The 13520-nt window shown below is 46.0% G+C and overlaps 1 protein-coding gene across 1 annotated transcript in view; it reads right to left on the bottom strand.

Moving 5' to 3' along the window:
• Positions 1 to 13520, bottom strand: part of MYO3A (myosin IIIA) — a 312359-nt gene that overhangs the window by 114439 nt on the left and 184400 nt on the right. The window contains exons 15-17 of the mRNA XM_082259576.1: positions 3400 to 3498; positions 3183 to 3297; positions 883 to 1009 (exon numbers count right to left, since the gene is read on the bottom strand). Coding sequence (XP_082115702.1) covers positions 883 to 1009; positions 3183 to 3297; positions 3400 to 3498 — 341 coding nt within the window. The remainder of the gene's footprint in view (positions 1 to 882; positions 1010 to 3182; positions 3298 to 3399; positions 3499 to 13520) is intronic.

The following is a 13520-nucleotide window of genomic DNA, read 5'->3' as shown; positions in this document are numbered from 1 at the left end:
ATATAGGCTATTGAGAGTCCCAATGGGAGATCTTGATTGAAGACTCATAGGGAAGTGGAGGCCATCAGGGGAATATACAGGGTATGTCAGGGGGTTATGAAGGAGCTGTGTACAAGTATTGATAAAGCTTCAGTAGGCTTGATATATAATCCTGAGGCTGATATCCCACCTGATGGGATCAATTAGTTAGAAGGCTCAATTTATCCAAAGCAACCGGATCTGGTATTTAGAGGCACAGTTCCAAAAATGAAATCCTTTCTCAGCACCTAATTGAGTTTAAATGGACAAACCAATGGCAAAATATTTATGTGAATTATTGGTGCTATATATACAGTGTTTTCATATATATATATATATATATATATATATATATATATATATATATATAGAAATACTGCAAAATAGTTAGCTATGTAAACTCTACAACAAGCAGTGTGGGAGTTGAGAACACATTAAGCAAACTGGACCAATCAGGATAACTTTTGACTGATCCACAGGTGTGTTTCCTCTCAACCTCCTGCTGCACAGCATGCGTGATGGCATATAGAGAATGCTAGAGCATTCATCTGGGCACAGGAGGTGAAATGAAATGCAAGCTTAACCAACAGTGGCAGTGCAGAAAGCCCATGGAACAGCACCAGGTTGCAAAACAGGGAAGGTAGAGGGAGGAACCAGCAGGAGGATGTACCAGTAAGGTCCAATCAACAACTGATTACCTGAGGGCATCTTAGATGGCTGACTATTCCATGGAGTGCCATGACTACCCAGCTATAAAAGCATGCTTCTGGTTAAGTCCCTGGCACTAGCATTTCTAAATATAAACATTTCCAAGTACATACTAAGTGTAAAAATCATGGTAGAGAAGAAAAAGAAGAAGCTCACAGTTTTCAAGCACTGATGGGTTGGCAATGTTGCTTTTGTCTATCTGGTGCTCTGAAGCCACTGAGGTGAAGTCAATGTTCCCCACATTTAGAATAGAGGCAAGAATGCTGTACACACTTCCTAGCTCCTGTAACCAAAGATGACACAATCACAACATGTTTGTCAACAGATCTATAATTAATATTGCATTCCATCCTTTGTGGTCACAACTTCAAGCAGCACAATGAATAGTGGTTACAAAACAGGAGGTGGAATTAGAAATATGTAATTGGAATACAAGGATAAATGTGCAGAGTGGTTAAGTTATACCAAGACTTGACCCATCGGAAACACACCCAGTTCCATAGCTCTGCTCAAAAGCAGTCCTGCACATGGACAACCTGGGTGCCAGACATCACTTTCCATCTCCGCTCCTCCACCACATTGAAAATAGGAATCAATATCAGCCGCACTCCAATTAGCTCTTCTTGCAGTGTTTTTAATAGGGATTGATCGATTATCGGCAAAGCCGATATATCGAGGGCCGATATGCATTTTCCCTGATATATCGGAATTGGCATAGAGAAAGAGATGCACCCCGCTCAGGCAGTTTGGAACTTTACAGCCAGCTTCGGGTGCAGGACCTCGGATCGCCACCGCAGACAGGATACAAGAGAAATGGCCGCACACCAGGCAATAGCTCACGATGAAAGGCTTTATTGAACAAGGATGCAAGGTACAGCAAAATGGATGGTAGACATGTTTCACACGACTCACAGCGTGCTTGTTCACTGTGTACAAGCATGCTGTGAGTCATGTGAAACATGTCTGCCATCCATTTTGCTGTACCTTGCATCCTTGTTCAATAAAGCCTTTCATCGTGAGCTATTGCCTGGTGTGTGGCCATTTCTCTTCTATCATATTGGAATCGGCCCTGGAGATTACCGATATTGCCGATATTTCGGGAAAGTGCTTGTATCGGAGTGATGCCTGCAGCTAGAGGCATCACCCCGGTACCGGCGTCCATAGCCGACGGTCGGCTGTCTTGTAATGACAACCGATGCGGCTGAGAAGCCACTCGGCTGTCACTATAAGGAGCAGGAGGGGACGTTCCCCTCCCTCCCGCCGCTTTACGCGGCTTGCCCGGGTCTCCCGTCCCACCGGGAGACCCGGACAACCAGCCTGCACAGTCGCCAAAGACCCCATCAAAGCCGCATTTGGCTCTGATCGGGTCTCCATGCAAAAACCCGGAAGTGATGTCATGACATCACTTCTGGGTACTGGCGCCAGATAAAAAAAAAATTACAGCATTCAAAACAGCCAAACTTGGCGTTTTGAATGTTTTTAAGTGCAGATGAGGGGTTTGGGGTCTTTTAGACCCCCAGAGCCCTCCACAAGAGTACCTGTCAAGAAATGTACGAAAGAAATGTATGAAAATATCGGTGCATATCGGCCGATACCGATATGCATTGGCCAAAATATCAGTATCGGTATCGGCAACGAAAAACCAATATCGGTCGATCACTAGTTTTTAATAATCAGTGAATAAACTGCATACAGTGATGTCTCCAACCCAAAAATGACCTTCGTTGATGCGTTTCACCACTTCTTCCTCTATCTGTGTGAGCAAGAAGGGAGTGGTAAAACTGCAAGAAGAGCTAATTGGAGTGCAGCTAATATTTTTTCCTATGTCCAAGGCTGACCAATTAATACATGTCATTTAGAGATGTTTCATTTTGTATCATTCAATTTACATTTGCGTTAATAATCCAGTACTGAAGATTTGGCCTACTGTCTGCTTTTGTTTATTGAAACCCAATTAAACTTTCAGCTTGAATCAGCTAAATACAATCAAGGTTTATCAAAACAAAGTCTCACGGTTCATTTTTTTTTAGCAAGCAGCCACAGCCTGTGTAGAAAATCCAGTCCCTGCCAGCATAATGCACAGAAAGGCCGGGGATTCTCCACATTATCTAAAATGTTTAAAAACATTGTTTTGCCTTAGTTATTAGTTTTACTCTAATAATAGGATTAAACTACACTCCATTTTTTCATTGTCCTCTACTTTCACGACTGTAGAGCAGGGTGAAATCTGTGTGATAGAGAGGTTCTGATTGGATGCTTCCCTCTAAGCAGAGGAATCAGGTTCTCTTTAAAAGTTTAAACTGGCTGACAGGTTCATAAATGATATCCTCATAACATTCTATTTTGTTTTCTTTCAATATTTTATATTACATGAAAAAAAAAAAAACATACATATTCCTTTTATCAAGTACATACTAACTTATTAAATAGCAAGGAAAAGAGACCGTATTACTCACCTCCATTGTAAAGCCTATTACCTTGAAACATTGCTCAATTAAGTCAAACTGAGTTTTATAGAACGTGTTATTCATAAAATCTTGTACCATTTTAATATGCGCATTTTGCAGGTACCTGAAAGGGGAGAGATAAATGATTAGCACTTAATTCAGAGTCGGGATAAAGCAATAACTTGCCTTCCTTTGGCAACATGCTTTCTATAATTGATGGCGTTACCTGGGAGGCTTATTTTCTGGCAATTTATAATGGGCGAGTTTTTTCTTCTCTGACAAGCCCGCATAAATATAATAAAAAATGTGAAAATTCTTCTCTCCTCTGTTAAGGGAAAAAAAAAGATGAAGAGCAATGATATACCAACGTTGAGCATTATTACTAAAATGATAATAAAAGTAAATAATAATTGTTAAATACAGTATACAGTGCTATGACAAAGTATTCATACCCCTTGAAATTTTCCACATTTTGTCATGTTACAACCAAAAAACGTAAATGTATTTTATTGGGATTTTATGTGATAGGCCAACACAAAGTGGCACATAACTGTAAAGTGGAAGATAAATGATTTTCAAAATGTATTAACAAATAAATATGTGGTGTGTATTTGTATTCAGCCCCCCTTTACTCTGATACCCTTAACTAAAATCTAGTGGAGCCATTTGCCTGTGTGTTATTTAATCTCAGTAACAATACAGCTGTTCTGTGAAGCCCTCAGAGGTTTGTTCTTAGTGAACAAACAGCATCACGAAGGCCAAGGAACACACCAGACAAGACAGGGTTAAAGTTGTGGAGAAGTTTAAAGCAGGGTTAGGTTATAAAACATTTTCCCAAGCTTTGAACATCTTACAGAGCACTGTTCAATCCATCATCTGAAAATGGAAAGAGTATGGCACAACTACAAACCTACCAAGACATGGCCGTCCACCTAAACAGACAGGCCGGGCAAGGAGAGCATTAAGCATGAAAGAAGCAGCCAAGAGGTAACTCTGGAGGAGCTGCAGGGATCCACAGCTCAGGTGGGAGAATCTGTCTACGGGACAACTATTAGTCATGCACTCCACAAATCTGACCTTTATAAAAGAGTGGCAAGAAGAAAGCCATTGTTGAAAGAAAGCCATAAAAAGTCATGTTTGCAGTTTGCAAGAAGCCATGTGGGAGACACAGCAAATGTGGAAGAAGATGCTCTGGTCAGATGAGAACAAAATTGAACTTTTTGGCCTAAAAGCAAAACGCAATGTGTGGCCGAAAACTAACACTGCACATCACCCTGAACACACCATCCCCACCGTGAAACATGGTGGTGGCATCATCATGTTGTGGGGACGCTTTTCTTCAGGGGAAGATGGTCAGAGTTGATGGGAAGATGGATGGAGCCAAATACAGGGCAATCCTAAAAGAAAACCTGTTAGAGTCTGCAAAAGACTTGTGACTGGGGCAGAGGTTCACCTTCCCGCAGGACAACAACCCTAAACATACAGCCAGAGTTACAATGGAATGGTTTAGATCAAAGCATATTCATTTGTTAGAATGGCCCAGTCAAAGTCCAGACCTAAATCCTACTGAGAATACTTGTCAACCTGACAGAGCTTGAGCTATTTTGCAAAGAAGTTGGGCAAAACCGTGACTCTCTAGATGTGCAACGCTGGAAGAGACATCCCCAAAAAGACTTGCAGCTGTAATTGCAGCGAAAGGTGGTTCTACAAATTATTGATTCAGGGGGGCTGAATACAAATGCACCCCACACTTTTCACATATTTATTTGTGAAAAAAATTGAAAACCATTTATCATTTTCCTTCCACGTCACAATTATGTGCCACTTTGTGTTGGTCTATCACATAAAATCCTATTTAAATACATTTACCTTTTTGGTTGTAACATGGCAACATGTGGAAAATTTCAAAGGGTGTGAATACTTTTTTAAAGGCACATTAGTTAATATCTTCATTGTTTTTTTAAAAAGTGTGCAACTATTTGTGGGGTAAAAAAAAAAAGGTGTTGGGATACCTCCAACTTTGCAGTGCATTTGAAAAAAATTTCATTTTTGATTGTTGAAAGGTTGTATTAATATGCCTTATGATTTTTCAGATATATATTTCGGTTTGTGCCCATTCTGTGATAAAGTGTAGGCCCTTGCATTTACATATTAACGAGCTGGCACTGACAGCCATTCATCCACCTTGGTCAGCAGACAGCTATGTTTTGCATTTAGACGACATGTAAACACCTGTTCATTCATTCATTGGGACACTTGACAAAGTTAAGTCTGCGCATGGAAATTACGGACAAACCCATAAACAATTGACAATTGCTTACATTAACACATGACAACGAAATGCAGACAGGGCGACTGTCATAGGACACACATTCAGATTCGGGAACGCCTTAGATTGACATACAGATGCATGGCAAAAGCAAAGGCCCTTTCATGTATTGTTCTGTCTGATATGTAATTCGACTGATGAACTGTAAAACCGGTTTGGAGCAGTCTTTTCCTGCTCAACAAATATGCTTTAAATATGAGCTTCACATTCAATAAAGTTAGTTGTGACTGCACGAAGTTTGAGTACGATGTGTCGTCATAACTCCCAGCTGGTTGGAGGGGAAATCCATCTATTGGGAGGGTAGCAACTGAAGGGCTGTAATATCATCGTGATTGCCTCCTGACGAGAATTGAGCTAACAATTGTCTTGTTTGTGACTACACCTACTACAGACTTTCCAAAGCCGTACTTGGGAAAAAATAAGGTACTGTGATACAGTGAAGGCTTTTCCTTCTGAAAGGAAAGGTGCGGGAACATAGCTTTTGAGAGTGTCATGGTAATTGCATATTACATCCTCCACTAGTACGAACCAGGCAAACATTTAGGTTGGTATTCTGTGTATTCAGCGGTTTTCCACTTTAAAAACAATACCCTGCTTTTTAATTATAGTTCTCCTTTTTAACCACTTAAGCCCCGGAAGATTTTACCCCCATTCCGACCAGGGGGTATTTTGCGATTCGGCACTGCGTGACTTTAACGGACAATTGCACGGTCGTGCGACGCTGTACCTAAACGAATTTGGCGTCCTTTTTTTCCCACAAACAGAGCTTTCTTTTGGTGGTATTTGATCACCTGTGCGATTTTTTGATCACGCGCTATAAACAAAAAAAGAGCGTCAATTTTGCAAAAATAGAAATATTTTTCACATTTTTTTATATGAAATTCCCCCAAAAAAAAATGTAAAAATCAAAATTTTTAAACATTTTCGGCCAATTTGTTTTATGCTACCTATGTTTGGTAAAAAAAATCGCAAAAAGCGTATTTTGATTGGTTTGCGCAAAAGTTATCGCGTTTACTAACAAAGGGAAAGATTTTTGTCATTTTTGTTGTTTTTTTTTTAACGCGTAATGGCGGCGATCTGCGATTTTTTTTGCGGTACTGCGACATTGCGGCGGACAGATCGGACCCTTGACTGACATTTTTGACACTTTTGGGGTTACCAGTGACATTTCTACAGTAATCAGTGCTATATATATGCACTGTTACTGTAAAAATACACTGGTAGTGAAGGGGTTAACTTTATTTGGGAGGGAGGGGCTGTGTGTGTCCCTAGGGGCGTGCTTTCTACTGTGATTGGCTGTGGCTTGAGCTGTAAGGACACTGATCAACGGATCTACATAGTAGATCCATGTGATCAGTGTCTTTACAGCAAGGAGAATGACAGGTCGCTTGTTTACACAAGCTGCCTGACATTCTCCCTCTCCCCCGCCGATCGCCGAGTGGCCGGCGGACATCGGGTCCGCTGGTCACACGCGCGGGGGGGTCCGTGACCACGCGGGAGCGGGAGCGCGCCTCCGGCGGCGCGCGCTCGCTCCCTAGACCCTCACAAGCAAGCAACGTAGCCCTAAGTTAGCTTGCCTGTGAGGGGCTGACCACCGACGTAGATAGTCGTGCGGCGGTCGGCAAGTGGTTAAGAGTAGGGTTGAGCGGACACCTAGATGTCCGTGTTCGACGGGTTCGGCCGAACTTTAAAAAAAAGTCCGGGTCCGTGTCCCGGACTTTTACCGAACTTTTCCCGGACACCGAACCCCATTGAAGTCAATGGGGACCCGAACTTTAAGGCACTAAAATGGCTCTAAAACACCAAAGGAAAGGGCTAGAGTGCTGCAAATGGCAGCAAAACGTAATTAAGAGCATGGCAAGTGCTCTGCAAACAAATGTGGATAGGGAAATAACTTAAAACAACAAAAAAAAACAGAAAAATAAAACAATGTTCTTCTTCATCTCTGAAGGACGAGGCCCATATGGAGTAGGAGGGAGGTTGAGGTGGTGGTGGATGTGGCGGTGACATAGGCGTGCGCACAGGGTGTGCTGGGTGTGCCTGGGCACACCCTAATCACCTAGGGCACATAGCATTGCCAGTGAGGAGATGGGAAAGATCTCCCTGGGACCTGCTCTGCTCTATTTCTCCTTGCCTACAGGTACATGGCCCCGATACATTACTCTCCCTGCTGGCAAACACATGCATGTGTATTTCAACTTTGGGGTGCACACCTTAATGCAATAGGCTGCGCACACCTATGGGCGGTGTAGGTGGAAGCGGCGGTGGAGGAGGACCAGGGCCGGATTAACAGCATCATGGGCTTGGTGCTGAGGATTTTGAAGGGCCTTAGGGCCGTGCCTTGCCATGCACCCAGAGGAGGAAGGGTGCAGCCATGCATGCCTAATTCAACATGGGATGCTGTCTCTGAAGCCCATAAACACATCCATGCATCGCCAACTGTCCCTCCTTGTCCGGCCTTCACGCTGTGTGGGGAGGTTCTGAGGGTGCTGCCTGGGGAAGCGAGCATAGAAGCCAGACTTCTGTGTTTACAAGTGACAGAAGAGCGGTAACAGTGAATATGGCCAACCCGGGGCCTATATAAAAGGTAGGGGCCTGGAGCTGCAGCTCCAATAGACCCTACATTAATCTGGCCCTGAGGAGGAGGACGAGGTAGCCAACACTGCTTCTTTTCACAAATTTTAAATGAGGGTACACCCCAAAAGAGTGAGAAAGAGCAAAAATGGAACAATGGGTGGGTAAGGTCGGTATCCATTGCTATTCTGCATAAGGTACGGAAAAGTCCCGTGGGATCCATGCCTGGTTCATTTTAATGAACGTGAGCTTGTCCACATTGTCTCTGGACAGGCGGCTGCGCTTGTCTGTTATAACGCCCCCAGCCGTGCTAAATACCCGTTCAGATAATACACTGGCTGCAGGGCACGCCAGCACCTCCAAGGCGTAAAGGGCAAGCTCAGGCCATGTGCCCAATTTGGAGACCCAGAAGTTGAAGGGGGCAGACCCGTCATTCACTACATGTAGGCGTGTGCACACATACTGCTCCACCATGTTGGTAAAATGCTGCCTCCTGCTAAGACGTTCCATCTGAGCTGCTGGTGCTGCTGTTTGTTGTGGCGTGCTGACAAAGCTTTTCCACATTTCGGCCATGCTAACCCTGCCTTCTGAGGTGCTGGCGGTGCCCTGGTTGCGTTGGCGACCTTCTCCTCCTCCTCCTCTGCCTTGTGCTTCCACTGTGGCCCCGCTGTCAGATGGGAATGCCAGCAGCATGGCGTCTACCAGCGTGCGCTTGTACTCGCGCATCTTGCGATCGCGCTCCAGTGAGTGAATTAAGGACGGTACGTTGTCCTTGTAACGGGGATCCAGCAGCGTGGCCACCCAGTAATCAGCACAAGTTAGAATGTGGGCAACTCGGCGGTCGTTGTGGAGACACTGCAGCATGTAATCGCTCATGTGTGCCAGGCTGCCCAGAGGCGACGAAAGGCTGTCCTCTGTGGGAGGTGTATGGTCCGTGTCCTCTGTATCCCCCCAGCCACGCACCAGTGATGGCCATGAGCTGGCCTGGGTGCCACCCTGCTGTGAACATGGTTCCATCTCCTCCTCCAGCTCCTCCTCCTCCTCATCCTCCTCATCCTCCAGAACTGTGCCCCTGCTGGACAATTGCGTCCCTGGCGTTTGCGTGTGCAGGAACCCACCCTCGGAGCCCCTTGCGAATGACTGCCCTGAAAGCCTTGGAAATGTTACCTCTTCATCCTCCTCCTCCTCCTCATCCTGTGCCACATCCTCTTCCATCATCGCCCGAATTGTTTTTTCAAGGAGGCATAGAAGTGGGATAGTTAAGCTGAGAACGGCGTCATTGCCACTGGCCATGTTGGTGGAGTACTCAAAACAGCGCAACAAGGCACACAGGTCTCGCATGGAGGCCCAGTTATTGGTGGTGAAGTGGTGCTGTTCCGCAGAGCGACTCACGCGTGCGTGCTGCAGCTGACACTCCACTATGGCCTGCTGCTGCTCGCACAGTCTTTCCAGCATGTGCAAGGTGGAGTTCCACCTTGTGGGCACGTCACATATGAGGCGGTGAGCGGGAAGGCCGAAGTTACGCTGCAGCGCTGCCAGGCGAGCAGCAGCAGGGTGAGAACGCCGAAAGTGCGCACAAACGGCCCGCACTTTCTGCAGCAGCTCTGACATATCGGGGTAGTTTTTAAGGAACCTCTGCACCACCAAATTCAGCACATGCGCCAGGCAAGGGATGTGCGTCAAACCGGCTAGGCCCAGAGCTGCTATGAGATTTCGCCCGTTATCGCACACCACCAGGCCGGGCTTGAGGCTCGCTGGCAGCAACCACTCATTTGTCTGCTGTTCCATGCTCCTCCACAACTCCTGCGCGGTGTGTGGTTTGTCCCCCAAACAGGCAAGTTGTAAAACTGCCTGCTGTCGTTTACCCCTGGCCGTGCTGAAGTTGGTGGTGAAGGTGTTACGCTGTCCGGATGAGGAGGCGGTAGAGGATGAGGAAGCGGAGTAGGAGGAGTTAGGAACAGGAGGCAAACTGAAGCGCCCTGCAATCCTCGGTGGTGGAAGGACATGCGCCAAATTGCTATCCGCCTCAGGCCCATCCGCCACTGCATTTACCCAGTGTGCCGTTAGGGAGATATAACGCCCCTGACCGTGCTTACTGGTCCACGTATCCGTAGTTAGGTGGACCTTGGCACAGATGGCGTTGCGCAGTGCACACCTGATTTTTTCCCCCACTTGGTTGTGCAGGGAAGGGATGGCTTGCCTGGAAAAGTAGTGGCGGCTGGGCACGACGTACTGTGGGACAGCCACCGACATAAGGTTTTTAAAACTGTGCGTCTCCACCAGACGGAATGACAGCATTTCAAAGGCCAATAATTTTGAAATGCTGGCATTCAGGGCCAGGGATCGCGGGTGGGTAGGGGGGTACTTCCTCTTCCTCTCAAGTGTTTGGGAGATGGAAAGCTGAACGCTTCCACGGGACATTGTGGAGATGGTTGTTGGTGACCCAGGTGGTGGTGTTGCTGACAGATCGTCTGTTTGCGGGGTGGCAGGTGCCGGTATCACTACAGATGTGGCTGGAGCGGCCGAGACTGCAGCAGAAGAGGAAGCAGGATGAGCCAGAGACGTTTCTTGGTTTTGAAGGTGTGTACTCCACTGCAGCTCGTGCTTTGCACTTAGATGCCTGATCATGCAGGTTGTGCTCAGGTTGAGAAGGTTCATGCCTCGCTTCAAGCTCTGATTGCACAGGGTGCAAACCACTCGTGTCCTGTCATCAGCACATTTTCTAAAGAACTTCCACGCTAGAGAACTCCTTTGAGCTGACTTTGGTGCGCTCGTTCCCTTGCTGCGTTGGGCAGTAGCGGGCGTAGTGTCTAGGGCACGGCCGCTCCGCTTCTGCACCCTGCTCCCTCTTCTGCTGTGCTGGTGGCTCTGTGCGACCACCGCCTCTTCCTCCAAACTACTCAGTTCACCTGCATGACGTTCATTCCATGTGGGGTCGAGGACCTCATCGTCCTCCACATCATCTTCCACCCAGTCTTCACCCCTGCCCTCCTTGTCGGTCTCCACAATGCTGAACGCCGCAGCAGTTGGCACCTGCGTTTCGTCATCATCGGAGACGTGCTGCGATGATCCTTGCATGTACTCATCTTGAGGAATAAGTGGTTGGGCATCGCTGCACTCAATCTCTTCCACTTCTGGGGCAGGGCTAGGTGGATGGCCCTGGGAAACCCTGCTGACAGAGTCCTCAAAAAGAATAAGAGACTGCTGTATGGCTTGGGGCTCAGACTGCTGGCCTGATTTGCAAGGGGGTGAGGTGAAAGACGGTTGGACATTGGCTGCAGGTGCCAACTCTGACCTTTCTGCAGTAGACTGGGTGGGAGACAATGTGAAGGAACTGGAGGCACTGTCAGCAGCAAACCAATCTACTATCGCCTCAACTTGTTCTGGCCTCATCACTTCTAGGGGCGTTTGATGCCCTACCAAATACTGATGCAGGTTCTGTCGCCTACTCACACTTGAGGAAGGTGTTTCACTTGTGCGTGTAGCTGGCACAGATCGACCATGTCCTCTCCTTGCAACAGGAGCTCTACCAGCAGCACCACGACCCAGGCCACGGCCCTTATTTGACGGTCTCCTCATATTTCTGTAATTTAAGATCTTGCCCTAGAAAGGTTTTTATTGAATAGCGGAATAGAAAATATGATCCAAAAAAAGTGTATGTATATCACACGTACACAACCACACTAGGCCCCAATTACTATTGTTTGTACCCCTAAAAGGCTAGATGAGGAGTAGGGGGAGTATGGAACAGGCAGCACCCTCAAACCTTCAGAAGTATGAGATGAACCCCAACAACTTGGAAAGGTGGATCTCTCTCACACGTACCGACACAGACTATCCCGCAATTCAATTGATCCTCAAAGGTTTTTATTGAATAGCGGAATAGGAAATATGATCAAAAAAAGTGTATGTATCTCGCACGTACACAACCACACTAGGCCCCAATTACTATTGTTTGTACCCCTAAAAGGCTAGATGAGGAGTAGGGGGGGTATGGAACAGGCAGCACCCTCAAACCTTCAGAAGTATGAGATGAACCCCAACAACTTGGAAAGGTGGATCTCTCTCACACGTACCGACACAGACTATCCCGCAATTCAATTGATCCCCAAAGGTTTTTATTGAATAGCGGAATAGGAAATATGATCAAAAAAAGTGTATGTATCTCACACGTACAGAAACACACTAGGCCCCAATTACTATTGTTTGTACACCTAAAAGGATGGATGAGGAGGAGGAGGAGTATGGAACAGGCAGCACCCTCAAAGCTTCAGAAGTATGAGATGAACCCCAAAAACTTGGAAAGGTGGATCTCACACGTACCGACACAGACTATCCCGCAATTTAATTGATCCCCAAAGGTTTTTATTGAATAGCGGAATAGGAAATATGATCAAAAAATGTGTATGTATCTCACACGTACAGAAGCACACTAGGCCCCAATTACTATTGTTTGTACACCTAAAAGGATGGATGAGGAGGAGGAGGAGTATGGAACAGGCAGCACCCTCAAAGCTTCAGAAGTATGAGATGAACCCCAAAAACTTGGAAAGGTGGATCTCACACGTACCGACACAGACTATCCCGCAATTTAATTGATCCCCAAAGGTTTTTATTGAATAGCGGAATAGGAAATATGATCAAAAAAAGTGTATGTATCTCGCACGTACAGAAACACACTAGGCCCCAATTACTATTGTTTGTACACCTAAAAGGATGGATGAGGAGGAGGAGGAGTATGGAACAGGCAGCACCCTCAAAGCTTCAGAAGTATGAGATGAACCCCAAAAACTTGGAAAGGTGGATCTCACACGTACCGACACAGACTATCCCGCAATTTAATTGATCCCCAAAGGTTTTTATTGAATAGCGGAATAGGAAATATGATCAAAAAAAGTGTATGTATCTCGCACGTACACAACCACACTAGGCCCCAATTACTATTGTTTGTACCCCTAAAAGGCTAGATGAGGAGTAGGGGGGGTATGGAACAGGCAGCACCCTCAAACCTTCAGAAGTATGAGATGAACCCCAACAACTTGGAAAGGTGGATCTCTCTCACACGTACCGACACAGACTATCCCGCAATTCAATTGATCCTCAAAGGTTTTTATTGAATAGCGGAATAGGAAATATGATCAAAAAAAGTGTATGTATCTCGCACGTACACAACCACACTAGGCCCCAATTACTATTGTTTGTACCCCTAAAAGGCTAGGAGTAGGGGGAGTATGGAACAGGCAGCACCCTCAAACCTTCAGAAGTATGAGATGAACCCCAACAACTTGGAAAGGTGGATCTCTCTCACACGTACCAACACAGACTATCCCCCAATTTAACTGATCCCCAAAGGTTTTTGATTAAATAGCGGAATAGAAAATATGATCCCAAAAAAGTGTATGTATATCACACGTACACAACCACACTAGGCCCCAATTACTATT

The sequence above is a fragment of the Pelophylax lessonae genome, assembly GCF_965119305.1.
Source record: "Pelophylax lessonae genome assembly, chromosome: 5".
Taxonomy (NCBI): Eukaryota; Metazoa; Chordata; class Amphibia; order Anura; family Ranidae; genus Pelophylax; species Pelophylax lessonae.
This window is presented reverse-complemented; position numbering and strand designations above follow the sequence as displayed.